The 27,549-nt window shown below is 44.7% G+C and overlaps 3 protein-coding genes across 4 annotated transcripts in view; all 3 read left to right on the forward strand.

The window, feature by feature from the left end:
- LOC135824396 (uncharacterized) overlaps positions 1-7,254 on the forward strand; it is a 49,895-nt gene extending 42,641 nt beyond the window's left edge. The window contains exons 3-5 of the mRNA XM_065337130.1: positions 6,240-6,380; positions 6,861-6,992; positions 7,235-7,254. Of these exons, the coding sequence (XP_065193202.1) occupies positions 6,240-6,380; positions 6,861-6,992; positions 7,235-7,254 (293 nt within the window). The remainder of the gene's footprint in view (positions 1-6,239; positions 6,381-6,860; positions 6,993-7,234) is intronic.
- A 649-nt stretch (positions 7,255-7,903) lies between these two features.
- Positions 7,904-15,200, forward strand: LOC135825201 (uncharacterized). 2 transcript variants are annotated; one of them, XM_065337937.1, is made up of 7 exons: positions 7,904-8,016; positions 10,256-10,446; positions 10,588-10,662; positions 10,987-11,073; positions 11,792-11,878; positions 12,529-12,615; positions 14,286-15,200. In XM_065337937.1, exons 1-7 carry the CDS (start codon positions 7,911-7,913, stop codon positions 14,715-14,717), a joined length of 1,065 nt encoding a protein of 354 aa, XP_065194009.1. In that variant the 5' UTR covers positions 7,904-7,910; the 3' UTR covers positions 14,718-15,200. The 2 variants fall into 2 exon arrangements, with proteins under 2 accessions (XP_065194009.1, XP_065194010.1); XM_065337938.1 differs by lacking the exons at positions 10,588-10,662; positions 10,987-11,073.
- Positions 15,072-22,631, forward strand: LOC135824397 (aspartic and glutamic acid-rich protein-like). The gene is made up of 3 exons (XM_065337131.1): positions 15,072-15,152; positions 19,983-20,969; positions 22,593-22,631. The coding sequence occupies exons 1-3, from the start codon at positions 15,072-15,074 to the stop codon at positions 22,629-22,631; spliced, it is 1,107 nt and encodes a 368-aa protein (XP_065193203.1).
- Positions 22,632-27,549: the final 4,918 nt, after the last annotated feature.

Below are 27,549 nucleotides of genomic sequence, written 5' to 3' on the forward strand. Positions count from 1 at the left end.
ATGGAGAGTTACTCTTAACTCGTATCCATATGTCCTTTTCTCTTCTACATTTATTTATGGCTCAACATCCGAGTTTCATATTATTATTATTATTATTATTATTTGAAACTCGGATGTTGAGCCATAAATAAATGTAGAAGAGAAAAGGACATATGGATACGAGTTAAGAGTAACTCTCCATCACTGTCTTTCCATAACCTTGAACCTTCCAAGTTGGAAGGCTGTCGGTTAGCGCTACGGAGATGTGTTGAAGCTAGGTGTCAGGACGTCGAATGTCTCAGTACTCTGTCAGTTTTGTGCCTAGTTATTGCACTTTCTGACTGTATATAGTATCATGTTACAGTGATGGAGAGTTACTCTTAACTCGTATCCATATGTCCTTTTCTCTTCTACATTATTATTATTATTATTATTATTATTGTAACTGGTTTGAGTATTATTATTATTCGACGTCGAATGTCTCAGTACTCTGTCAGTTTTGTGCCTAGTTATTGCACTTTCTGACTGTATATAGTATCATGTTACAGTGATGGAGAGTTACTCTAAACTCGTATCCATATGTCCTTTTCTCTTTTACATATATTTATGGCTCAACATCCGAGTTTCAAATTGCACACCTGATGAGCCGTCACGAACCATGCGGCGAAACGTACGTCGTGTGAAACAACTTGTTTTGTAGTCAACTAGTCCATCACAATGTCATGCATGAGGAGTACTGTGGGAGTTTGGCTTTCGGCTTGTACAATTCGTTTTCGCAAAGCTTCCCTTTCTTTACTTATCTTTGATATTTATGACCCACCCAAGTTGGGTGGTGTGCTGCTTTGCTGCTTCGAATTGTAGTTAGACCGCTTTGTCAAATATCGTACTGGTCTCGTCATCGTCCAGTAACAATCGACATTCTTTGTTCCGTTGGGACTGTAGCTTTTGCTCGTTTTCGTTGCGCTTGCCTTCCCCTCTTTGGTCTTTCCATAACCTTGAACCTTCCAAGTTGGAAGGCTGTTGGTTAGCGCTACGGAGATGTGTTAAAGTTAGGTGTCAGGACGTCGAATGTCTCAGTACTCTGTCAGTTTTGTGCCTAGTTATTGCACTTTCTGACTGTATATAGTATCATGTTACAGTGATGGAGAGTTACTCTAAACTCGTATCCATATGTCCTTTTCTCTTTTACATATATTTATGGCTCAACATCCGAGTTTCAAATTATTATTATTATTATTATTATTATTATTTCACCGTCCAATGGCAGAAGCCAATGCAAAGGAGGGGGCGTTAGCCAGCCATGGCAAGAGAAGAAAAAAAAAAAAGAATGAAGGAAAAAAGATGATAATCGGAAGAAAATAATGCATCAGCGGGGTGAAATGTATCACTATGTTGACCATGGTGGAGAGCGGCGAGATAAGCTAGCAAAAGAGGCAAGTGAGCCTACAACGTGGCATGACATTTAACATGGTCTATGAACTGTCTAATATTGGATATTGTCTTCATTTCCATGGGCAGCTTGAGCCAATACGAGTATGCAGAGAAGATAGGAGATTTGGTAAACATAGTTGACAAAGCTCTGGGAAGTACTATTTATTTATTTATTATTATGAAATGACCCAAAGGCAATGTGCCTATCGAGGGGTTCATTTGATTGAAAGAACAGTAGATGTAGATGTATGCACAAAGAGAAGTAGGGATTGATGAGGAGAGAAATGGGGAAAATCAACTGCAAGGTGGCGGAATTCCGTTGATTGCATAAGCATAGTCAGCTGTAAATTTCCTGAGGGCAGCTTTGAACTTATAGCTATGCCATTGCGAGTGTCCCGTGCGAAAGTAAACCAATTATACTTGGTGAGATGTTCAGGGACAATGTTGAGTTTAATACGATGGACCAGAACGCATGACTGTCTCTGCGACAGGATAGAGATGGGGCTGGTGGAGGCCAAACTATATAGCTCAGTAGAGGGGAAAAGAGTGGGTTTACGAAAAATAATTTTCAACACACGTTTATGATGTATTTCTAGTGTCTGTACAGCAGATTTACTAAGCAGGGAATGCCAAGCAGTGGCGCCGTACAGAAAGATAGGAAGGAGGTAGTATTTATAGAAGAGACGAATGCATTCGGGAGACAAGTGGGAGCAGTGAGACATCAGGCAACCTACAGATTTGCTAACTTTGTTGCATACAAAATCTACGTGAGAATTCCAGGACAATTGCGAGTCAAATACAACACCCAAATGCCTGTGCGTATCTACAATAGTAATATTAATAGCCGAACCAAGTCCGGGAAGGGTAAATGTAGGAGGGTGGTCTATTTGAGGGAGAAAGACTATTTCTGTTTTCAAGATATTGGGTTTCAGACGCCATGACAACATCCATTCATGAACAACATTGATTCCAGTCTGAAGCTTCATACACAGGTTTGCAATGTCAGCGTCAAACTGAATGAGGGCTGTGTCATCAGCAAATAGTGACAAACCATCTATACAGTCAGGTAGATCGTTTATACACAACAAGAATAGTAGAGGCCCCAGTATAGATCCCTGGGGGACTCCCGACTTCACAGGCAGTGGGTCTGAGAGTACCCCTTCGACTGACACTGATTGCGTTCTATCTGTTAGGTAGTCCGTAATCCACGCCAGAGACGCTCCGGAAACATTGTACATCGCAGATAATTTAGCTAGGAGTCCACGGAACCATACTGTGTCAAACGCCTTGGCTAGGTCGAAAAGACACATGCCAACATGTTGGTGGTCATGACGAAGGGCCACAATGTCCTGCACAAGGCGTGTCAGCTGCATGGTGGTTGAGTCTCCTCGTTGAAAACCAGATTGGACTGGGGCAAGGGCCGGCGACACATGAGCATAAAGCGTATCAAAGAATAATCGCTCACATAGTTTCGATACACAGGACAACAAGGAGATAGGACGGTAATTGCTGGCTTGTGACTTGGAGCCTTTGCTCTTGTAAACCAGAACAACCTTCGCGAGTTTCCATGCTGCTGGAAATTTACCCGTCGAAAAGGACACATTAAAAATACGGCAGAGGGGGTACGAAATCGACGGGGCAAGTTTCTTCAGGACATCATTCGTAATGGTGTCCAAGCCAGGACTGCGGCGAGACTTTAGTCGGGTGATAGCCTTTCTAACATCCGAAGTTGTGGTGATGACCTGAACAAATGTTTCATGAAGTTGGCTGTGGGCACGAAGAGCTGGAAGTGATAACGACGGATCATCCGGCACAGCAACGGAGGCGAACTGCTGGTTGAGGACTGTAGCCTTGTCGAAACTGCCAGAAACTGGATGACCGCCTTCATCAATGAGGTGAGGAAGGCCACGATCCTGCTGACGATTCCGCTGAGAACGAACAAACTGGTACATGTTAAGGTTACCTGACGCCATGCTGGCCTGTATAGATGCCAAATAGTCACGGTGAAGAGATCGAGATAAGTTTCGTACTCTGTTACGCTGAACTTTGAAGGCAGACTGGTTAGCTGGGGTTGGGAACTTCCTATATCGGCTGTAGAGTTCGTACTTCAACTTGATGGCAAGTACTAAATCTCGATTAACCCACGGAGGATATTTCCTAGATACAGCTCGCTGGGTGGAGGAAGAGATTTTCCAATAAGGCGACAGGTAGTGGGAAAATGCATCATTCAAGGTAGAGGAGAATCTGGCTAATGCGTCGTCGACATCTGGTGTGTCCATGAGATCATACCAGATGAGCGAGGAAAGGTACATATTTACTGCTACCCAGACAGAAGGTGGCACTTGCGCAAAATTGCATGGAGTGGCTGGGGAACTACGGGCAGGATAGCATGGTACTTCCTTTGCAGGCATTCGGGTTACAGTTCTGTAGAAAAGGGTGGTAGCTACCTGTGAATGGTCGGACGCACCAAGCGTCGTCGACAGAGAATACTGATTGAGGACGATTGGTAGCGAGCAAGTCTAGGCACGACAGGGTCCGTTAGGAGACGTGTGAGTGGGAAAATCTACCAGCTGGGAGAGACCGAAGCTGGAGAATATATGCGAAAGTTCCTTTCCAGCGCGTGATGTAGCGTCACCGCTCCACCAGTCAGAGTTGTGAGCATTGTAGTCACCAGCGAGGAATATATCAACGGATGAGAGGTCTACAGCCCGTAGGGTATCCGTCATCATGTCACAAAATGAGGTAAGTTCAGGTAGGGATTGCGAAGGAGGGCGATACTGACAGCCAATGAGTATAGGATTAGCACCCAGGTCTGCAGGAAGTCCAAGCTCAACCCATATGTTTCGCATTGGGGAGAGTCACGGTCTGAGCGCTGGGCTGCATGCAAAAATGTCCCATCTCGTACAAGGATGGCAACACCACCATAACCTCGGAACTGGGCCCTTTGGTTCGCTGGTATTGGCCTATCTCGACGGAAGCACGTATAACCGGGTACACTGAGCATATGTATCTGGCAGAGCCAGGTTTCTGTCAGACATAGGATAGTCGGTGTGTTGGATCGACACAATGCATGGAGTTCAGGGATTTTGTTCGACACGGAGCGACAATTAATCGTAACAATAGTGATGTTATGTTGAGTCTTAGGAAAATATGGGAAGGCCTGGGCGCTCAGCGGTGCGGAAGCCATCATTCTGACGACGTGGAGGTTTTACCTGGTTTGTTCGTATTTGAATCTGCAAACCGCCACTTTCTTACGGTGTGCTGGATAGTTGCAGGCCAGAATCCGTCACCCAGTACCTTTTCCGTAGCTGAGGCTGGGAATGTCACTCTGGCGTAAGCTGTTCCGAAGGTGCGGGATTCCAAGATGGTGCAGTTGAGCACATCCACTGCACGCTCTTGACACCAATCCTTGATGGAGTCGGCACTGCAGCCCATGTGGACGTTTTCTACATAGAATATCGCTTTGTCCACCTTTTCGACACCTGTCAGGACTACAGGGTTTGTTTCGTCCGAGGGCATAGGCTTGAGATGTGACCCGACGTCGTACAACATCGACCCAAGAGCTCTGTCCATCTGATTTGTTGCGGGAACTGCTGTCCGTAGTGACGTGACCGTTGCCAGCAGGTCTAGGTGCTGCACGAGTAGTGTCGCTGGACTGGGAAGCGGCACGTGGTTGCGAGTGCATACCGGTAGTACGGTCATTTGAACTTGAGCGTGCATGCTGCGATGTGGAGGTGTGCTGTGATTGCGGTGCAGTGGTGATGGATGTGTCAGTTTCATACAGGGAGGGCTCTACGGTAACTTCGTTAGCACTTGTGCGACGGTTGTGGGTGTCATTGGCAGTTTGAGAAAGTGCGCCTGTAGTGAAGTTCCTCAGCTCTAGTACTTCCAATTTTTGGCTGGAAACCTCATCCCGAAGTGAAGAAACAATGGCATTATCATGCTTCGCTTGCTCAAGTTGCTCTCTTAGCTCTATCACTACACATTCAAGCTCGTTTAGAGACTTCAGACTACTACTAGTACTGACCTCATTGGCCTGGATCGGGGTTACACCCACACCAGCTTGTCTTAGGGAAACCACAAGATCAACTCGGCTCTTTGACTCGGCTCCGTCAATAGGATGTTGTTTGGCGAGATGCCGCAGCTCTTCGAAAGTCAGCAAGGCGAGGTCGATGTCCATATTCAATGCCATATTCCTAGTGTGTCCAGATCAAGTTCTCTGCCACAGGGACCTAAAGTAAGCGGAGCTTAAAAACTTGCAACATGACCTTACCTATTTAAAATCAATATATCCCCAATGGTGATTAGGCATCATGTAGGCATGGCAAGCACATCACTGCAAACAGTGTTAAAAGCAATGATAATATGCACAGAAATGAAGGGTGGGAGGGCAGGGCCACTGGTGAGACTCAAAACTGACTGAAGAAGCCAGGAAAAGAAGCGACAATAAAGAACACACCCGATGCCATATTTGCAAATGAAAATATTTCGCGAGAAATACAACTTGACAGGAGCTAAGGGAGGGTGCTACTGTACGGGCGGAAGTGCTTGCTGCTGAAAATTTCGAGAGGATTATCACGATCACAAATGCATGAGTTAAGTCAAAATAAGGAAAATCACTTCTGATTAGAGGATATAAGACTCCGATAATGACTGAAGACATCAGAACGAATGCATAGGACATTTTCAGGATAGCACAATGAAAACCAGGGGAAATGCACTGCCTTCTCCCAGGTTCAGTATTGCTGTTTCATCAATTTGGAAATGCCGCAGAGTTTGCTAATTTTCTTTCCTGACATCTGCTCTGCCTTCACTCAAATTGTATCCAGATCGAACGCCAGAGTGCCCCACAGCTGACTTAACAAGGCGTCTACCTTGCTCAGTCTCTGGAGAATGTGTGTTCAACACTACACAGCAATTTGCTAATTGTGTTTGTCCAGCTGGACTGACTGGAAGGAGGTGTGATGCAGGTGAGTGTCATGCAGGATCATTGAAAAAGAGGCGAAAACCCTTTGTAAATGGCTTCGCTTCATTATGTACAACAAAAGCAACACAAAATTTAATGTAAACATGGATGAAAGCAAAGTGAGCTCACTCATACCACGAGAACAATTTAACAATAGTGTTTTTAAACGATTTGAACGTCGTTTTTATGTGATAATCATAAGAGATCGTCATCACATTGAGAGTTGGACTACAAAGGAAGATATTATGAATGTAAGGCTATTGGTGTATTTTCATTTCATAAGTGAGCTAATACAGCAGCCGTTTGGTGAATTTCAATGGAACTCAGCGTTGAACAGTAAATAAGTAGCCTTTTCCATTGCCAACTTGTGTCTTCTGACATTTCGCAAGTAATTAGCACCTCAGCTCGTCAGTAAGCATTATGAACTAACCTTGTGTGTAAATCTTTCTATTTGTCTGTTTGTCCCTACTGCATGTACGTGCAGACATAGATGAGTGTAGTCAACCAGACTTGAACAACTGTGACCAACCAGCTGTAGCATTTTGCATTAACAGTTATGGATCATTTGGGTGTGAGTGCAACACGGGATTCAAAGCCGATGGACGCTTGTGTAATGGTGAGTTACCGGGGAGCATGTCTTGGCAACTAATCGAAGCCAAATTCAGTATAACAACCACTCACTGGGCACATCCGGCAATGAGGCCAAGTAAAGGCACATTGATGGGCGTATTATGGCTAAAATTGGAGGCAGCCTCATTCATACTTGTCCTGGCAACATTGAAGCAAACTTCGTATTTCCTACTGCGTCATGGAATGTCATACTCTGCAGTCCCGTTGAATTCCATTCAACTGCTCCAGTTTTCCTCTATGATAACTGAGCATTGTCTACTGTAACAAAATCCTTTGAAAGCAAGACTGTTGTCGGATTCCGCTATAAACTGACACACATACGGATAGTTTTTTGTCCAAAATATTATTGTCGTTATTATAATTATGTAGAGAGAAAGAGAGAGAGCAAATGAAGTTAAACTTGTGTTAGTTAGTTCAGAAAGTGGTGGACATCACGCAACTGCATTGTAAATAAAAGGAGGTTTGTCAGCTGACAACCGCTCATGATTTTTCGACATCATTAATAAAATAATGTTCATCTAAAGAGTGAATAGCAACTAAATAGAGCGGTTGTCAGTTGACAAACCCCTTTTATTTGTGTTAGTTAGCTGCAGTAATTGCGATGTGGCTAGTGCCAGTGAAACAGTACATTGTGTGGAGTAATTCAAAATATTTCTGCGTTCAGTTGAAGTGTAGCAGCAGTATGATGGGTCCACAGCTTCGCTTATGATTATGCTTTTGCTTATTCGTCCGAATTTGATTTCAATTTATCTCCTACTGCCGAAACTGAACGGTGGCTAGTAATAGCAGTTTTTACGACCACAATGCTTTCTCCCAGCATGGTCATGTGTATATTGCACTGGTTGAATACCCGAACTTTTCCCTTCATTCACATTCTCTGTCCAGACCTAGGATGAATGTACAGATGGTGTACATCAGTGCAATGAACATGCAATGTGTAATAACACTGGTTGGATCATACTCTTGTCACTGTCAATCTGGGTACAAGGGAGATGGCACTAACTGCCAAGGTAAGTGTCACACTATTGATGGCATCGAATGCAGTATAATTTCACAGGTCTAGGAAAACCGCATACGTACAGTGTGTTTTTGAGTCGAGCAAGGACAGAAACACAGAAGTTCAATATTCATGAACAGACTACAGAGATACCCATGAATATTCGCGACAGGAAGCATCCACCAACAATCATCTTTATATTTCGTTCTTTTCCTTTCTGAGGATCATGAAACCCTTGAACTGCACTATCTGTGAGTAGAGATGTGCCAAATGGACTTAAAGTAAAATGTAACCGGGATTTCCTTTTGAGCATGGTAACTGACTTTTTTTTTTTTTTTTTTTTTTTTTTACAAAGACCACTTAATGCCAAACATGAGATGCAGCTAGGGGAAGCACGCACAACCTGAATCGTGGCAGTGGTGGTGAGGTTTAGGGAGCTCCGCCGACCTAGGGTCTCGACTTCATAGCCACTAGACGCACCAAGAGTGGGTGGGGAGGGAGAGCGAGAGAGAGAGAGAGAGAGAGAGAGAGAGAGAGAGAGAGAGAGAGAGAGAGAGAGAGAGAGAGAGAGAGAGAGAGAGAGAGAGAGAGAGAGAGAGAAAGAGAGAGAGAGAGAGAGAGAGAGAGAGAGAGAGAGAGAGAGAGAGAGAGAGAGAGAAAGAGAGAGAGAGAGAGAGAGAGAGAAAGAGAGAAAGAGAGAGAGAGAGAGAGAGAGAGCGGGAGAGAGCGAGAGAGAGAGAGAGAGAGAGAGAGAGAGAGAGAGAGAGAGAGAGAGAGAGAGAGAGAGAGAGAGAGAGAGAGAGAGAGTGGGAGAGAGCGGGAGAGAGCGAGAGAGAGAGAGAGAGAGAGAGAGAGAGAGAGAGAGAGAGAGAGAGAGAGAGAGAGAGAGAGAGAGAGAGAGAGAGAGAGAGAGAGAGAGAGAGAGAGAGAGAGAGAGAGAGAGAAGAGAGAGAGAGAGAGAGAGAGAGAAAGAGAGAAAGAGAGAGAGAGAGAGCGGGAGAGAGCGAGAGAGAGAGAGAGAGAGAGAGAGAGAGAGAGAGAGAGAGAGAGAGAGAGAGAGAGAGAGTGGGAGAGAGCGGGAGAGAGCGAGAGAGAGAGAGAGAGAGAGAGAGAGAGAGAGAGAGAGAGAGAGAGAGAGAGAGAGAGAGAGAGAGAGAGAGAGAGAGAGAGAGAGAGAGAGAGAGAGAGAGAGAGAGAGAGAGAGAGAGAGAGAGAGAGAGAGAGAGAGGGGGAGGAGAGAGAGAGAGAGAGAGAGAGAGAGAGAGAGAGAGGGAGGGAGAGTGAGTTTGCGAAATTGTTAAAGTAAAATAAAAGGAACATTGAAAATATGAGATGATTGGTGAGGTGACTGCAGCCTCAGCTATTTGGCCAGCAAGTCATAATTGTTACATTAGGCCAGCTATTACATGAACAAGGGAGCTACTGTGCCGCAACATAGAGCGAGGGAGAGTATATAAGCTAGCGAAAAAACTTCAATAAGGACACTGTCTCAGACGCGGTGTGTGCACTAGGGCTGAGGTGGGTGTGGGAGGTCTGCTAGAGGCTCTCAGTCGCCCAGCTCCAGTGGTGCAGCTGGAGGTGACGGTGGACACGGCACTTAAAGGCTTGCAGGCCCTCCAGGTGTGGGGGTCTCAGCAGTATGCTTTGGGGCAGAGCATTCCATGTCTGCACAGCGCTGGCAGGAAATGCGCGGAGACAGCTGTTTCGGGTGCGTGCTGGCAGGTTAGTCGATAGCTGGTGTGGGTGCGTAGGCTGAGCAGACACGCGGGTGGGCTGTATGTCCTGAGGTCGACGTTGGGCACCAGGGGGGAGAATCTTCTTTGACTTTTACTGAAAGGGTTGAGACATGTTCACTGTTGGCCTCGTATTTCCAGGGCGACTGGGTTGTCAACGCACTTAACCTTGTTTCAAAAACTGCATTCACGTCTTGGAACAAAATCGAACCTCATTTTCCATACCTTGTTGGACCTCCTAGATATGAGGATCATTGGAAAGGTCTGAACCGGGCAATGTGGTGGTTTCCAGCTCCATAGACATAACATACCGATATCACTTTTGGATGCTTTTAAAGCTGCATACCATTTCACATTCAGTCGGACTAAAAGTCTGTTGATTCCTACTGGGTACGCACACAGGGACACAGCAGTCCTACACACACCTAAATGCAATTTGTTTCGTTTGGTAGCAGTGATGAATAATTACGGACGGACCCGAGATAACAGTTGATTTTGCTCTGCTTTCACCTGTTCTAGTTGATCTGTGCGGATCATCTGCAAACAGCGAGCTATGCTACCAAATCGAAGCGGTTAAAACCTACAACAAGCAGCTGGAAGAGAAACTGGAAGCAAGGGATCTCCAAATCAATAAACTACTCTCCGACATGAAAGTGCTGACAACCATATTTGTCCAGCAGAAGACGAAGGTGGATCAAATGGAAATTCAGGTGACAATCTCTTGTGGCTTTCTCGTTTGGTTTTTAAACATCTGATCACAATCAACAATTTTTCTGACACTCTACAGCTATATGTAGCAGTACTGTTTTGGCTGCTTTGACACAGGATATTGGTTTGCGCTGTATTTGCAGAACAAGGTTAAACTCCTCTCAATTAAGGAGGAGATGACATCATTGAACTTATCTCAGCAAGCACAGGAGAAGAAGGTAAGGAAAACTGCTATCAAAAACACTGTTCTAAGAATTCCAATCCAAGTGGCCATATGCAACACAGCATTTATTGCAAATATAATATCCAGCGGTGATCAGAGGTGATCATAATGACCAACCATAGAATGATCGAATATATAAAGTACAAAAATGTCTCAACATCCCGTAGTGTCTAAGGAAACGCATAATTATTTGTTTGGGCTTCATTTGGACCGTAGATGTTCAAAACAGACATTTTAGGGTCTGCATATGTTTGGATATAAAATGCAAGCCCAGGGGGAAAGTGAGTTCCTTTGATTTTAATTCAATTCTTTCCCACAGACCAAGCAACACTTCAGGGACATCCAGCAACATTCTGCTAAGCAGTTTGAATCAATCAACACCACTCTGCAGGAGGAAGGGCAAAGGGTAAGCGTACCACAATGAAGTATTTCACTGGTATCATAATACAAGGCATCCAAGCCTGTGTGTGTAAATGTAACCTATCCGATTGAAAATATCTTAAACCTTTGTGAGATTCACTCAGGCTGAAACTTTAATCGCAGACTCAGCTACTAAAAACGTGATACGTGAGCACACATGTACAGCGCAGTAGGAAGTCGTTGTTTCAAAACACTAGGATGTCCAGTAAGGATTTGACTTCGTGATGTCATGACCAAGTCTCCATTGAACTCACGTGATTTTGCTGTTGAAAGTTGAATCAGTTCACAGTACTCAGGCTAATTTAATATCAGTCGAGTTTTCGGAGGATCTGCGCCTTGATCCTTGAAGGGTGGTGTCGTTCCTACGGATGCGGAAAACTCGGTTTCCAACCGAGTCTCACGCAATTTTTGTTTGGGAAGATCCCACACCTACGTCGTTCGTGAGACAATAGAATTTTGAGAGTAGCGTAACTTTTGACCTCTCGGAAGAGCAGCCACAGGACCCGGTGTCTGCATTGAATAACGCTAAAGAGTACTTTTTCCCAGAGCTACAGCTAATGGAAATGATCCAAATCGGCAGCTAAGCAATGAACACTTTGGCATGCTCAGACAACCTGAGTGAGTGTGTAGTCAAGCTAGCTCTGGGCAAGCAAATTCCTGGTATATTTGAGTCTAATTCATTTTACTTGAACTCCTTCTCACAGACCAAGCAACACCTCAGGAACATGCAGCTACATTCTGCTCAACAGTTTGCTGCAATCAATGCCACTTTGACGGAGGAAGGACAGAAGGTAGGAAAGCAATGCAGTGTTTCCATATGCAAGGTGCATGCCGTACGGCTTGCGTGGGATTCTGTTATTGAGAGCAGATCAAGGGGCATAGGTCACAGCTCCTTGTAGCAGATGATACTCGAGTAGATCAGAACTGCAATAATGTGCTGGATGGAAATCTCTATCACTGCACCCGTGCGTTCCATAAATCCAGGCCAAGAGATCATAATCAACCATGAGTCACAACAGAGTTGCCACAATCCTTCCAAGCAGAAGTTAATGCTCAATTGGTCAAAAGGGCAACAACTTACCCGACTGCTTGCACAGATGGCAGGACAAGATTTTACCTAACGCCAAACTAAAAAATGAAATCAGTCAGAGCACACATTCTGTAGTTTTGTCCAGATATCCAGAGATACAGTCATGTACGTTCCAAATGACAGTCTGGCTCAAGTCATCAAACATCGACTTTTTCACATACTCTTTGGCCTTTCACATATTGCAGAATGACAGTGTCTATTATGCAACTTAAATCCTCGAACTGGAACATGCACATATTTATCTAGGTGTCTGTACTTCATGCCAGTATTAAAAATGAATAAGAATATTTGAAACACATCGGAGAAAAGGGTTAGTGTCTATCTGATCATTTTTCAAATATTTTCCAACAGACGAAGCAACATTTCAAGTCAATGAAGCAACATTCTGTTGAGCAGCTTGCATCGATCAATGCTACTCTGCAGGAGGAAAGAAAGAAGGTTAGTTAAGCATTTCTGTCATGCACTGTAATAAATACACGCAATAAGACTTAGAAGTGCTGTCCTGGAAATGAATTACGAGACCTCGGCGTCTAATCGATTCAAGTGTCTAGCCTCAGAGGGCGAGATTAGAGTCAAGAGAGTCCAAAAAGGAGAGCCTGAATTGGACTGTACTGAGGAGGGGTAGCTTTGTTCGAAGGCTGTTGAAGGCTTGAAGCAGGTTTAAATGAGATGCAGAGTAGACTTGATACCGGCAGGTGACCGGATGATATGTTGATTCGATTAATTATGTCAGCAAAAAAACTTATATACATTTTCTTCCAAGCTCATTTTGAAGGCATGCTCTGTTTTCCCGAGTCAACTGGTGCAGACCATGCCCTTTGTTAGTGAATGTTGAAATGAGGGATCTGCTTTGCGAGCTTTTTTCCACAGTCGTAGTCGTAACCTATATTCGATAAAACCACAATTTTTCCACAACTTTATTTGTAATTGTACAATGTCTCGTGGTTGTTACTGCTGCGTGTACCAGTTCCAACTTAGTTCCATGATTATTCCAAGAGAACGACAACCCAAACATGCCATGAATCAGGTTATAAAGAGTGAAACACAACTACAGAACCAATGAGGACGCTCAACAGGAAACGAACTGGCAGTGGCAAGAAGTGAACAAACTGTACCTACATGTATATGTGCATATATGTGACAATATCAAAGAGTTGCAATTTCAAATTTGGACTTCACGGAGAATATCAAAGTATTAGGAAACCGGAAACCAGAGGCATGTGGACTCTGGTTTCCTAATAATATCAAAGAGGATAACAATAAGATTGTGACAGTTTGGCAGTTGTTGTGTAAACTGTTCCACTGGGCGTCTCCACTGCCTACACACAGTCTGCCTGGCTTGTGTTTAACAGTTTCATGATGGGCTACGGCAAGGAGAGATTGGCAAGCTGGTCCATCCAATTTCTCTTACGTATAACTGGGTATTACGTCAGAGGTACAGATTTAGCTGTCTCGCAGCTGTAGCTCATTCCTGTCTCTATTCCTGAGTTTAATTAAGTAAAAGAAAAAGAAGCACTGTCCACACTACGGTAATCATGTGGCTGTTGCCGGTTTTTATCGCTTGAGAGAGCCCCCCCCCCCCCCTCCCCCTGCCTTATTACACAAATTGTACATATCACCACCGTAGTCTCTCACATGATGTAATGACTAGCACCCCTATTGTGATCATGTGGCATGTGTCATTTTTCGCTTGGGAGTTTTTTTTGTTCTTTCGCTGTATTCCGCACCCACCCAGCCAGCTTGTTGTTTTAAAGTCTGCCTTGCTTCCGTGTCTACTTCATCCTGGAGATGGTCAAAGTGACCGAAACGTTGAGAAGAAAGAAGAATTGTTCAGCTGTGTGAAGAAGCAGTGCATCTGAGTGTTGGCCAGTGTTGCCACAATACAAGTTCTTTTAAAAACAAAAGAGTACAATATCGTGTCCGTTCCCTAAATAGAACTCACGACGGCCGTTAACACCCAGTAAACCCTATTCCTGGGTTTGACAGCAGTGAACATGGGTACTCAACATAGTTCTGGCTAAGTAACATCACTACCGCGTGCCACAAATTGGGTAAGCTATGCTCATATCATGTGCATGTTTTGTAATCTACTTCTATGTAATTTTCAGTGCGGTATTGTATCATGGAAGACATTTACAATGGAGACATCGGGTAGTGCTATAAACCCGTTCAGTGGAGTCGTGTTCAACAAGACTAGACCTGACACTGTTATCAGAGTGGTTTACACAACCTCTATTGGATTGCGCCATGGGGGAAATACCTGGCATTGTGTGAAGGTGTCAGTGCGTATCAATGGCAGAGACTGTTCAGACCCAGCCCCGATCAGAAGTGGAAGCTCTACTGATTCAGCCCGCTATCAAATACATGCTGGTGTTGTGAGTGGTATATGTAATATTCACACTTCAGGTCCGCTGTCCTTCTCTACACACATCCAAGCACAATGCACTACATCCTACTATTACCTGGGTTACTACCCTGGTACAGGTACCATCACATCCACTCTGCATATCGAAGAACTTTGCAATAACCAACAGAACTAGGTGTTTGCATCCCCATGCCCTGACCGCTATCTTATCTCTCCCTTTTACCATCTTTGTATCAATCTAGAAGTTTGTACTTGTCTTTGGTAGTCACCCTGGAGCTGGAAACACGGCGTTAGAACACTCAACTTTTTTTAAAGTGTACTGAAGAAGCCACTTTAACGGGCAGATATGAGCACACAAGTACAGAAAAGATCTACTACTTGCACTAGTACAGTATACTCTTTGTCGTTTCTTTTTAACACTCAACTTGTTTCCTGTTCCTTCTACAGCTTACTCCATCGCTTGAACATTCTTTCTATCCATCCACTCTATCCTCCCCCGCCGTTTAGGAGCCGCATTTGACGCATGATCATGGGGTGGTGGCGTCCCACGGAAGCGGAAAGGTGGTTCTTGACCCGGGAGTTGTACGACTCCTTGTTCTTGACCTGCCCGGTACGTGAACCCGTCGAATTTTTTTGTATCCATCCACTCTATCCTATCCATTCTAACCAGCCTCCACTTGCCAAGTTGTATCTTTACTAAAACTTCTCCTGTGCATTCTATTATCTTTCCCGTACCAACACCGAACAGCACGAGTACATGTACTTGTACAAGTATGTATTTTTGTATCTATGTTCCTCTACGTCTCAACAATACCCGCAATCAGTTTCAAATGCATCTACATGTACATGTATGCTGCCAGTGTAAAATACTGTGCTTCGTAATGAATACGATGAACTCTATGCCTTTCTATTTCGGCTATCATACAATTGTTGTTCTTTAGTCACTGCAGAAACGTGTTTAGTCCTTCACTACCCCATTTCAAATAGAATCTCTTCCAAATATGCACCCATGAGGGCGTCATTAGCTGTTTTACGTTTCTTTGTCCTAATTTTCATGTAATTTTCAGTTTCCAGAAGAACTGTTCACAAAGTAAGATTCACAGTGGACTCAGATGGAGATCCAGGGGTGCTTTACAGAAATTTAATGACCAAGGAACTGCAAGTTATGCTATAATGTCCACTAACACCACCATTTACTTGACAATCAGCTCATGCGATAACATTGCACGACACTGACCGACGGTGCTGACCTTCTACAACTAACAATAGTGTCAGTGTCGTGCAATGCTATCGCATGAGCTGATTGTCAAGTACATGTCCAGTAAAACCTGTCAAGGCGACCACTCGGATAAGGCGACCACCTGTCCCAGAAGACCACTTTAGCCAGAATCAAGAGATGCTATTTCAAGTCAAATGACCCTGGATAAGCAGACCACCTGGTAACAGAAACCAGAATTTGAAGGTCCCTTGAGTGGTCGTCTTAGACAGGTTTCACTCTAACTAATACATGTAGATTTGATTGATTTTTATTTCACGGATCCTCCAGAGGCAAATAGATGCCTATCGAAGGGAGTCTCCTAAGTAAGTATGGAAAATGAGAAAGTATGTTCGTAAGGGAGAAGAGGTAGAAGATACATTAGAATATAGAGTACAGAAGAAGTAAATTCAGTACTTCGGGTAGTACATTGCATGCTAATCATAATGAGAATAAGAAAAGCAGCATTGCGGACTACTATAACTGACATATATACAAACTATTGAAACTATCATAGATGTGGTTAGCCTAGACAAAAGTCAGGAATACCTTTCAAAGAAAACATAGATTGCGAATGATACCGACGAACAGCAATACTAAATTTCGCTGTTGTAGAGAGTGAACGAATATCTTCAGGAAGTTTATTCCAGGCAACACTCAAAGAAAAAAGGGTTGATTTACGAAAGAAGGTGCCAGCTTTAGGAAGAATTATGGATGAAGGATGACGACTGCTTTGGGAAGAGGGTAGCTGGAAGTGAGACAACAAGGAGGGGTATTGGGAGAATACATGGTGGAAATAGACAAGGCCAAGAATCTGCCGTCGCCATGCTAATGTAGAGGTAAGACATTGTATACAAAAGTCAGTGGAGTGATTTGGTTTGACAGAAAATATCGTTATAAGGGTAATATGATCGTTATAGGAGTTATCGTTATAAGGGTAGATCGACTGTACATGCAGATGTACAAGTACAATCATGTTGCTGGTTTGACAGCATGAAACAAGGTGGAGAACATTGTGTTCGGAAACAGTGACTTCACTACAACCATCCACGGTTGGTAGAGCCCCCGTCCGTTGGTACCATCTGAACCATTATGGGTGTTGAACCCGGTTCTGGCCCTCATTATGCTGGGGGAGTTTTTAGACTTCTCCTAACGATACACGACTGACGTTAGGATAAGTCTAAAAACTCCCTTAGCATAATGAGGATCAGAACCCGGGCCTCTACCAACCGTGGATGGTTGTAGACAGGTCACTGTTTCCGAACACCGTGTCCTTCACCTTGTTTCATGCTGTCAACCCAACAACATGAGAACTTTATTCTCTATAACAAAGTTGATCAAAAAACAAAGTTTATCTAATGCTAGTACTGCACTAGTATTGGATTATCTAATACCAAGTACAATCATGTACATCCACCAAGTCTTCCTAAGGAGGTGACTCGTGAGCATCTGAGTGGCAATCAGATGCATGCCCTGGTTCAGCAAAGGGTCGCCTGGATTATATTCAGCAGCAAACGAGCTTGGAAAGTACTTGTAATTTTAAATTCTTTGAGCCTATTTTTTGACATTCCGTAGATCTTCAATTCAACTACAGCATACATGTACCTGCCGCACTTTCAAGTCGAGTATCCTTACACGATGGAGGAGTGCACACTCGCATACATGTACGTGTACGTGGGGTAGTAGTTTTATAACTCAGGACACGAACCGGGGATATCTGAGGAAAAAGAAACAAAATTTAATATTTATCTGAGAAAAAAGTGGGAGAAAGTGCCCAGAGTCAATCATATAATTGTAGTCGGCCAGGCCCGGAAGGCCTCCTGTCGCCTCCCGGGTTTGTACTATTCGCTGGAGTGAATACTGTCAACATGAGAAAAAAAGAAAAAAAGAAAATTATCGTGTCCGTTCCCAAAGGGAACTCACGACGGCCGCTAGCACCCCGTAAACCCTAGCGGCAGATGCAGCGCCAAACTGTGGGGGTGATTGGATAAGTCTCACAACCACTGGCACAAGTGCCGAAAACGACCCCATTAGCTGCATCCATGTACCTGGCCACAAGTTCCCAGTTGACTGTGGGTAGCAGCACGGCTGGAAAAACCGCTCCCAGGCAGGACCTCTCCTATCTCAATCATGGTCTTTGACCAACCCACTGTGTCAACATGAGAGAGGGTGGGAAATCACTGAAATGACTGCAATAAATTGATGGGTGAAGGTGAGAACCATTACAAAATAGCGCCATTTGATGGGGAGGATCTTCCCCATCGTACAGCCAACAGGAAATCCGAAGCTCGCCTCGATGTGAGGGCGCGGGGTTTCTGGTCCACGCAGCAGGAGGCTTTTTTTGATGTTCGGGTGACTCACCCAAAGCCAAACCTGCTGTCGCGTCCAGAAGTCCAGCGCCATCTCCAAAAGCATGAAGGCATGAAAAAGCGGGAATACGGAGCGCGTGTTGTGAATATAGACCGAGGCACGTTCACCCCGTTGGTTTTCGCCACGAATGGCATGTGTGGCCGTGAGGCAGACCGCTTTCTCAAGTGTCTTGCAGCCCAGTATGTCGATAAACACAGTGACTTGGCCTACTCGCTGGTTATGGGTCGATTGCGGTGCCTGCTCTCATTCACTTTGCTCCCTTGGGCAGTGACCTGTTTTCGTGGCTGCCGTAGCTCCTACCAGAAAAAGTCAGTCAAGAATTTCAGGAGTTATTGTTTGATGGGTCGTTAGATAGAGGCCGGTGTTTGTGAGACTGCAATCATTTAATGTTTCTTCCTCAGTGGTGTAGGTAGATTCTGTTTTGTAAGCATAGTAGGACTACTTTTGTTTTGTAAGTCAATCTCATTCTCCACGCTTTGCTGTCATTTGGTTATGTTTTAAAGTAGTTTTTATGACCTGATGTTTGTTTTTTATATTTGTAGTTCTATTGTTGACATCTTTTTGTCTTTTCTTTGGGTTAAAAGGTTAACTTCATCCTCGTTTTCTTATTGCCTTGTATTGGAATTTGCCCATAAAAGTGGCTACGGTGTGATAATGCATTTTAATATTTCGTGTTTTAACATTATTTTCAGAAAATTGCTCTTACAACACCTTGCGTTTATATTCATAATATTGTTGCCCGTAAAAGCGGCTTGGTCACATTACAACGGGGCCTGTCAATGAATTGAATGGGCAAATCAAAATGCTATCAGAACTGCGATTTTGATCCTGAATCCACCAGCAGCCCTTGCTTGGCGTGTAATTTCGGCAGAAAAAAAAACAGAACTTGTACATGACACATTGTACTTTTTTCTGGTACTGTACATGTACTGTACTGGCAACTGTGCGGGCAACTGAAATCCGACCCCCTGGGCGGCGCGTTCACTTTCTAGCGGCCTCTATTTCGGGTCTTTGCGATGCGAGCGCACCGCTCAGGGGGTCGGATTTCAGTTGCCAGCACTGTACATTGTATGTCATACAGTAGTAACTTTATTCATAATTGTACATGTGCATGTATGTCTTATGCTACTCAAAACGGATTTATTCAAACAATACGACATGGAAAGAAGGAATAAAACCAAAGATACAAGGGATGATCATGAAACTCGACGATGAAATCAAAATGAAAATTTGAAAAAAGTATAGTCCAAAGAAACTCAAGGAAAATGTAACAAGGTTGTGTAAAAGATTCAACTCAATCCCTAGACGAATCCCTAGACGAATCGCTAGACGAATCCCTAGACCCACCCCGCAAGTCCGTAACTGGCAGGGCAGGGTTGGGCCTTTCATCCTCCCGATGTTAGTAGCAAGTACTCTCGTTAGCAGTAACTGTTAGTACTTTGTTTGTTTTTTATTTTATTTTATTTTTTATTTTATTTTATTTTCTCTATTTATTCTCTTTACCAGGCGTGGGCCATCCCCTGGACAAACAAAATGGGTGCCTTATTATTATTTTTCTGTTTCTGTTTTAATGACAGTCCACTGCACGCCTGAAAAAAAAGTACTTAGTTTATTAGGCGGGTTACAGAACTATCGACTTATCGTTCGCTGGCTTACTTGTAGTTTGATAACGCTTCGCTCTTCATTGAGATATCTACCATTCTCTCTTTTTCTCCTTATTTTCTCCCCAACCCTCCTTCCCTGTAACATAATAACATATTCGCTGCCTTGTCATTGAGCATTTGTGCTCGTTTGGATTTGCGAATTCAAATAAAGTATACATGTACAAACAAACAAACAAACAAATCTCTAGACGAATCCCTAGACGAATCGCTAGACGAATCCCTAGACGGATCCCTAGACGAATCCCTAGACGAATCCCTAGACGAATCCCTAGACGAATCGCTAGACGAATCGCTACACGAATCCCTAGACGAATTCCTAGACGAATCGCTAGACGAATCGCTAGACGAATCCCTAGATGAATCCCTAGATGAATCCCTTGACGAATCGCTAGACGAATCCCTAGACGAATCCCTAGACGAATCTCTAGACGAGTCCCTAGACGAATCCCTAGACAAATCCCTAGACGAATCCCTAGACGAATCGCTAGACGAATCCCTAGACGAATCGCTAGACGAATCCCTAGACGAATCCCTAGATGAATCCCTTGACGAATCGCTAGACGAATCCCTAGACGAATCCCTAGACGAATCTCTAGACGAGTCCCTAGACGAATCCCTAGACAAATCCCGAGACGAATCCCTAGACGAATCGCTAGACGAATCCCTAGACGAATCCGTAGACGAATCGCTAGACGAATCCCTAGACGAATCCCTAGACGAATCCCTAGACGAATCGCTAGACGAATCCCTAGACGAAGCACTAGACGAATCCCTAGACGAATCCCAAGACGAATCCCTAGACGAATCCCTAGACGAATCGCTAGACGAATCGTTAGACGAATCCCTAGACGAATCCCTAGACGAATGCCTAGACGAATCCCTCGACGAATGCCTAGACGAATTCCTAGACGAATCCCTAGACGAATCCCTAGACGAATCCCTAGACGAATCCCTAGACGAATCCCTAGACGAATCCCTAGACGAATCCCTAGACGAATACCTAGACGAATCGTTAGACGAATTCCTAGACGAATCCCTAGACGAATCCCTAGACGAATTCTTAGACGAATCCCTAGACGAATCCCTAGACGAATCCCTAGACGAATCGCTAGACGAATGCTTTGAAAAGATGTGTGAAGTGTGCATGGATGGAAATAAATTATTATTATTATTATTTTGCTTGTTCGCGTTGGCATCAACCTGCATAAAGCAGGTATATAGCCTTCGCTTAAGCTGCCATAAAAAAGAAAGCTCATCCTAAGCGAGAGGGCTAGAGGAAAAGATAACGATAACGAGATACAAAGTAAAAAAAAGTAAAAAAAAGTAAAAAGTAAATTATCGTATCCGTTCCCGAAGGGAACTCACGACGGCCGCTAACACCCCATAAACCCTAGCGGCAGATGCAGCGCCTAACGGTGGGGGTGAGTGGGTAAGTCTCACAACCACTGGCACAAGTGCCGAAAGCGACCCCATTAGCTGCATCCATGTACCCCTTGTGCCTGGCCACAAGTTCCCAGTTGACTGTGGGTAGCAGCACGGCTGGAAAAACCGCTCCCAGGCAGGACTTGAACCAGGTACCTCTCGTATCTCAATCATGGTCTTTGACCAACCCACTGTGCCTGCCTGCAACGAGATACAGAATACAAAGAAATACAATGAGTTAAACATACGTATACAGTTAGTGATAAAATTGTTAGAGTATCTAGAGTATCTAGTATCTAGAGTATCTAGTATCTAGTGTAATTGTATCCGATATTATTGTTAGAGTATCTAGTGTAATTGTATAACTTCAGCCACTACACACAGCACACATTAGTTCCTTCCACTTTCGACGATCCTGGGCAAGCTGCCTCAGTGCAACTAGATCCTCGTGTGATGTGAGGGAGTTTGTGGATCTGGAATTTTTCAGGTCGTTGTTGATAGATCGCGGGAGGGTTGTTCTCGGGCGGCCTCGGAACCCTGAGCTTCCTGGTTGAAAGTATGCTGACATAGCCTGCTGGACCGGGGATGAGGTGTCTAGTCGAAGCATGTGGCCAAGCATTCTCCACCTAGCAGACTGGATGATTCTGCTGAGTGGCTTGGAGCCAGTGCGCTTGTACAGTGCTTCATTGCGTATTATACGGGGATATTTGACCCCTATGACTGCTCGTAACTGCTGGCGGTGGAACGAGTCAAGTTTCTTTTCTTGTGTCTCTGTCAGGCTCCATGTTCCGCAGTTATAAAGAAGTATTGGGAGAATAAAGCTGCTGTATAACCTAATCCGAAGGGGTTCACGGGCATGGTTACCTCTTAGCCATATCACCCACAGCTGATGTAAGGCACATGTTGCTAGACGTTTTCTCCGACTGATATCTTCCTCCACTCCAAGCATCGATCCCAGTTTGACCGTGTTCCGCCATCGCTCGTCTACTCTGTCCTTTTCTCTTTTAATTGTAGTATATTCGGTTTTGGCTTCATTCATTTTTAAATTGTATTCCGCTAACGAGGATGATAGTATGGGTTGATTGTCGTGCAAATATTGTAGGCTGGTGCTGATGAAGTCTACGTCATCCGCATACGCTGTTTCATTGGGCAATTGAAGCTGAATATCCAATGCTGATCGCGGTGAGAGTCGCTCTCGAATCAACCTCAATGCAGCCTCGAGGTAGACAGTAAACAGGACTGGCGATAGAGAATCACCTTGTGGGGTTCCATTAAGTGTGACTAATGGTTGGCTGAGAATGTTATTCAGCTTTACTTTTATTGTGGTGTCTGTCAGAAGGCACTGGATGATGTGCAGCTCATCATGATCAATGACTGATGACAGTATATCGATCAGCCTGACCCTCGATATAGTGTCAAATGCCTTTGACATATCAATGCCTAAGATTGAGATCTCCGACGCAACCCGTTGGCATCTTGCTGATAACCACGGATAGCTATTATACCACGTCTCCAGTACTTCTCCCTGACCGGAACCCGCTCTGGTTCAGTGACAAGTACCCGTTGATAGCTGGCTTGATCCGCGTCAGGATGACCAATGAAAGAAGTTTCCGTAGGGTGTTCAACAGGGTAACTGGCCTTACATTTCCAGGAGGACCTCTTTTCTTTCCCGGCTTTGGTATCGGGATCAGTAGCCCATCGCCTAGCTTGAGTGATTTGTCTTTGGCATAATTGTTGAATGTAGTGGCAATGTTCGAGAACAGTGCTGGTGTTCCATATTTGATAAGTTCAGCAGGTATCCCATCTGGTCCCGAAGCTCGGCCATTATTCAAGCGCTTAGCTACGGCATGTACCTCTGTCTGCTTTATAGGGTTTTTAAGGTCTTTCTCTGTTCGTAAGAGCCTAGATGACTCCAGAGCAGGATCACAGAATATAGCACGGAAGTGTTGCCTTAATGCTTCGACTGATTCACAAGGTTGTGCAATGAGTTTGCCATCAGAGTCTTCAACCACAACTGGTGACTGCTGCTGTTGGCGCAGTAGTCCTGTTGCTTTGAACATTTTTGCGTCGTCTTTCATTTGGTCTATTTCAGCTACACGTTCGTCCAGTCGAGTCGATGCTAACTTGAGGCATTCCCGGCGAATTTGGTGTGCCAGCCTGTTGCGTCGTGTTTTCATTTCTTTTACCTTCGTTCCATCTCTGCACACTGTAATGTCGAGACGCAGTTTGCATTTCTCTGCTGCTAGCTTTTCAATTTCCCCGCTGAAGCCATTTCTATGCGTCTTGTTTGTTTTAGGGACGCGGCCCACCGATGTGTTTGCTGCCTCACTCATAGCGTTCACAATATACTGCAGATGTTGCTCCGCACTGACACCTTCCTGCTCTCTGCCGAGGTCCTGTAGATGTTCGTTGATAGCCTCTCTGTACTTTGCTTTCTTGGTCGGGTCACTAAATTCCGATATATTGAATTTTGCATTGCTGGATATGGCTACTGGGGGCCTCTTGAGCTTCTTGTACAACTTTGTCAGGTTGAGGTTTGCCAGCACAAGACGGTGATCGCTTTCTAAGCTTGTTCCGGCGTATGATCTGGCATCCGTCACCACAAACCTTTCACTGTGACGGCAAAGGATATAATCTATTTGGTTGTAAATGGGTAAAGGTGGACCTCCACTAGGGTTGTGGCGCCAGCCTGTCCATGTGGTGATATGTTCTGCACGGTGCTGAAACGCCGTGTTACAGGCAAATAGGTAATTGCTGGACGCAAAATCAGCCAAAGTCTGGCCGCTGTAGTTGCGATGGCCCCTTGAGTGTGAACCAGCATAGGATATGGAGTGGCAGTCACTGGGTGGTCGTTTCCCAAGTTTTGCGTTGAAGTCTCCCATCAGGAACAGCAGCGATGAAGACCTTAGTTTTTTAATTGTTTCCAGCAAGCTGTTGTAGAACTCGTCTAGGCATGAATGGTCTGCTGCAACGCGTGTTGACGTCGGGGCGTAGACATTCACAAATGAGCACACCGTTCTCCCGGAGAGCCATAACTGTAGCACGGCGATACGGTCCGACACCTGCCAATATCTATATATTCGGTGCAGTAACTGCTTTTCCACCACGAATCCGAGCCCATAATGTCGACACGACGACGAGAGACACAGTAGACGGTAGTTGTCAATATTTCCATCGTATTCTTCGGAGATTTTAGTCTCCTGAAGACAGCAGAGTCCAACTCTGTATTTATTGAGGTCTGAAATAAGTTGATTTTTTGGAAATTTGAAGTAAGTCCACGGACGTTGAACGTACCAATGCGAAACAAGCCCTCGCCTTTCGCTCCACTACTCAAAATACTTCCACAAGCTTGCCTGTTTCCTGGCGAAGAAGACATTACCCATGGGCCAGTGGAAGCTGACGGCCATGACCGAGCGGCGTCACTCGCTCTCCAAACATGGAAATAAATAGAAGTAAAAAAAAGATGAAGAAAGGTAAAGGACAAAATGTTATGAGTTATGACAAACTGTCCACCAACGTAACCAGATCTTATACAGTCAGCAAGTGCGACAAAATGGCACAAAACTGACAAGGGAGTACTGAGACATTCGGCGACCTGACACCTAGCTCCAATACTTCTCCAAGGCGCAAACCAACAACCTTCCAACTTGGAAGGCTCAGGTTCGGAAAAGTCCAAGAGGGGAAGGAAAGCGCAACGAAGAAGAGCATGAGCTACGCATCCCGGCAACAAAGAATGCCGACAGTTACTGGATGATGACGAAACTAGTAAGACTATTGGACAGACCGGCCTTACTACAACTCGACGACGCAAAGCAACAGACCACCCAACTTGGGAGGCTCAAGTGTATGTAATAAACATAGAAGCCCTACCTTTCCGAACCTGAGCCTTCCAAGTTGGAAGGTTGTTGGTTTGCGCCTTGGAGAACTGTTGGAGCTAGGTGTCAGGTCGCCGAATGTCTCAGTACTCCTTGTTAGTTTTGTGCCATTTTGTCGCACTTGCTGACTGTATAAGATCTGGTTACGTTGGTGGACAGTTTGTCATAACTCGTTACATTTTGTCCTTTTCCTTTCTTCATCATAACTATATTGGCTCACCATCCGAGTTTTTTTAAAAAGAAGAAAAAAACAATAGAAAACGCAACAGTAATCCAGAAAAACAAGAGCAGCTACACAAAGTCACAATCCGACCAACAGCAACGAAAAAATCGGAGAATGGAAAACAAAACCTACCACAAAACGCACACAAGCACACCAACATCTAATCAATCATACCAGAAGCTACTCAAAAGCTCTAAAAGGACTCAAAAAACACAGCAAGAAAACATAGAGTCAAGTACAAGACATAATTCATTGATGCGGTCGGTGAGCTAAAGCACGACACTCCGTGACAAATTGGTGACGTCGGCTGGCATCCGATCCACCGCGTCCATAAGACGCCCGCGAACCCCGGAATCAATAGTTATCTGCCACCGCACGAGAGATAGACTGATCCTGTATCGTAAATGACGGATTATGTCGGCATAGGGAACATCACGGTTTTTGTCGTTTTTGTCTCATGCCGAGTCATGCTTGTTTAGTACATTTTTTCGGGGGTAACGGCCTCTTTTATGGGCAAAATAAAGTCATGTAGACGTGAAAAAATTGAGATACCATGAAAGGTAAAATTAGAATTTTAATCAAGTACAATACATTGGGAAAGTCCAAGAAATTCCACGTAAAACAGACGAAATTCAGTTTTCAATGGCCGATGCCTACCCCAGCACCATCCTGCGTCGACAGGCCTGTCAGGCGCCTTCTACATTGTAGACCCGCGTAGTCGGAGGTCGACTGCATGGATCACTGCAAATTGGCTGCGAACTCGCACCCAAGCCATGATAATTGAAAATGGCTTGAGGGCGAGGCGACCAGCAAGTCACTTCTGATAGCTGGCGTACTCGCGATGTAGCACCCCATCCGTGGAACAAACCAGTGGTGTGAACGACACACGGAGGTCCTCGGAGGCCTGACGTTACTTCTTGTTCTTCGCGTTAGCAGCGTGGTTGGAAGTAGCTTCCCAGGATGAATGGGAGTAACTGGGTGCGTTGGCATCAATGATGCGATTATCAAAAAACGCCACCCTGTTATCCTCCCACACACCCCGGGCAAGCCAATCTGCCCGAAGAGCAGGCTGCCCCGTCCGATCACCTTCCGGCACCATGATCGGCTCGACGACAACACCACCGAATGCCATATCAGCTAGCTTTGCATCGCTATCACGCAGGTCATTGTGGCCTCGCTTGATAAGTCCACCTTTCGGGCAGTCAAGGCCATGCTGAAGAGAGAAGGGCTTCCCGCAACCATCACATTGCGCTGGCAGGGCAAGCGGCTGCCGACCATAGCGGATGGCAAGTTGATCGCGGAATTCTGTACTCGACAGATCATACCCCTCGCGTTTCAGGGGCAACACCGTAAGCCATCCGGAGGCATTTCCCCGTACGATGCGGGCTGAAAAAAGAGCACTTTTTGCCTGTTTTCACTGAAAAAAGAGCACTTTTTCAGCATATTTTGAGGGACGCGAAAAGCACGAAGTGCGAATTAAAAGAGCCTACTGAAATGAATAGAAGAATTCGGATGGTGAGCTAGGTGTCAGGCCGCCGAATGTCTCAGTACTCCCTGTTAGCCCTTTCCCAAAGGTGCTCTTTTAATTCGCACTTAGTGCTTTTCGCGTCCTGATTTCTTTTGTACTTCGGTAAAAATATTATTTCATTGCAAAGTAGTTTGAGTTACCTTTGAAAATTATCATGTTCAACTGTCTTCGTAACATCATACTCGTCCAACCGATGTCACCCTCACCTTGGGAATAATCAGCTCATCTCTCCCGTAGCTCCACCTCTCCTTCCATCATGACCGAACATTAACTATATATCACAATATCCATAGCCTGCAGTCATATCACGGCTGCTAAAATCCAGAGGTCATGACTTCGTAACATGCATAATGTACAAAATTAATGTAATGTACATGTACATGTATTGTAGTACACGGAGTTTTGCGGACTACCCGCCACTATCTCGTCCGCCCCAGGATACCTGATGAAGGCTGATTCACTCGAATCTTCTGCTACATGTACTGTGTCAGTGTGAGAAAAAACTTTGAAGAAGACGAGTTCGAGCATACAATACTGTATTGCCATGATTTCTACCCTGCTTTTCATTGAAACACTATCTGAATGACCTCCGGTCCCTTCACCATGCAGACCACCAGCACTGATCAGGTGCATTGTACACAATTGTATAGCCTACATACTAGAACTGTGA

The sequence above is a fragment of the Sycon ciliatum genome, chromosome 9, assembly GCF_964019385.1.
Source record: "Sycon ciliatum chromosome 9, ocSycCili1.1, whole genome shotgun sequence".
NCBI classification, from domain to species: Eukaryota; Metazoa; Porifera; class Calcarea; order Leucosolenida; family Sycettidae; genus Sycon; species Sycon ciliatum.

Coding starts and splice junctions, on each gene's coding strand:
- LOC135825201 (XM_065337937.1), top strand. CDS start 7,911: ATGGTGTACATCAGTGCAATGAACATGCAATGTGTAATAACACTGGTT. Junction 10,663..10,986: donor AGCAAGCACAGGAGAAGAAG/GTAAGGAAAACT, acceptor TCTTTCCCACAG/ACCAAGCAACACTTCAGGGA. Junction 11,074..11,791: donor TGCAGGAGGAAGGGCAAAGG/GTAAGCGTACCA, acceptor TCCTTCTCACAG/ACCAAGCAACACCTCAGGAA.
- LOC135824397 (XM_065337131.1), top strand. CDS start 15,072: ATGGGGTGGTGGCGTCCCACGGAAGCGGAAAGGTGGTTCTTGACCCGG. Junction 15,153..19,982: donor CCTTGTTCTTGACCTGCCCG/GTACGTGAACCC, acceptor ATTCAAATAAAG/TATACATGTACAAACAAACA. Junction 20,970..22,592: donor GCTTTGAAAAGATGTGTGAA/GTGTGCATGGAT, acceptor GTCTGTCAGAAG/GCACTGGATGATGTGCAGCT.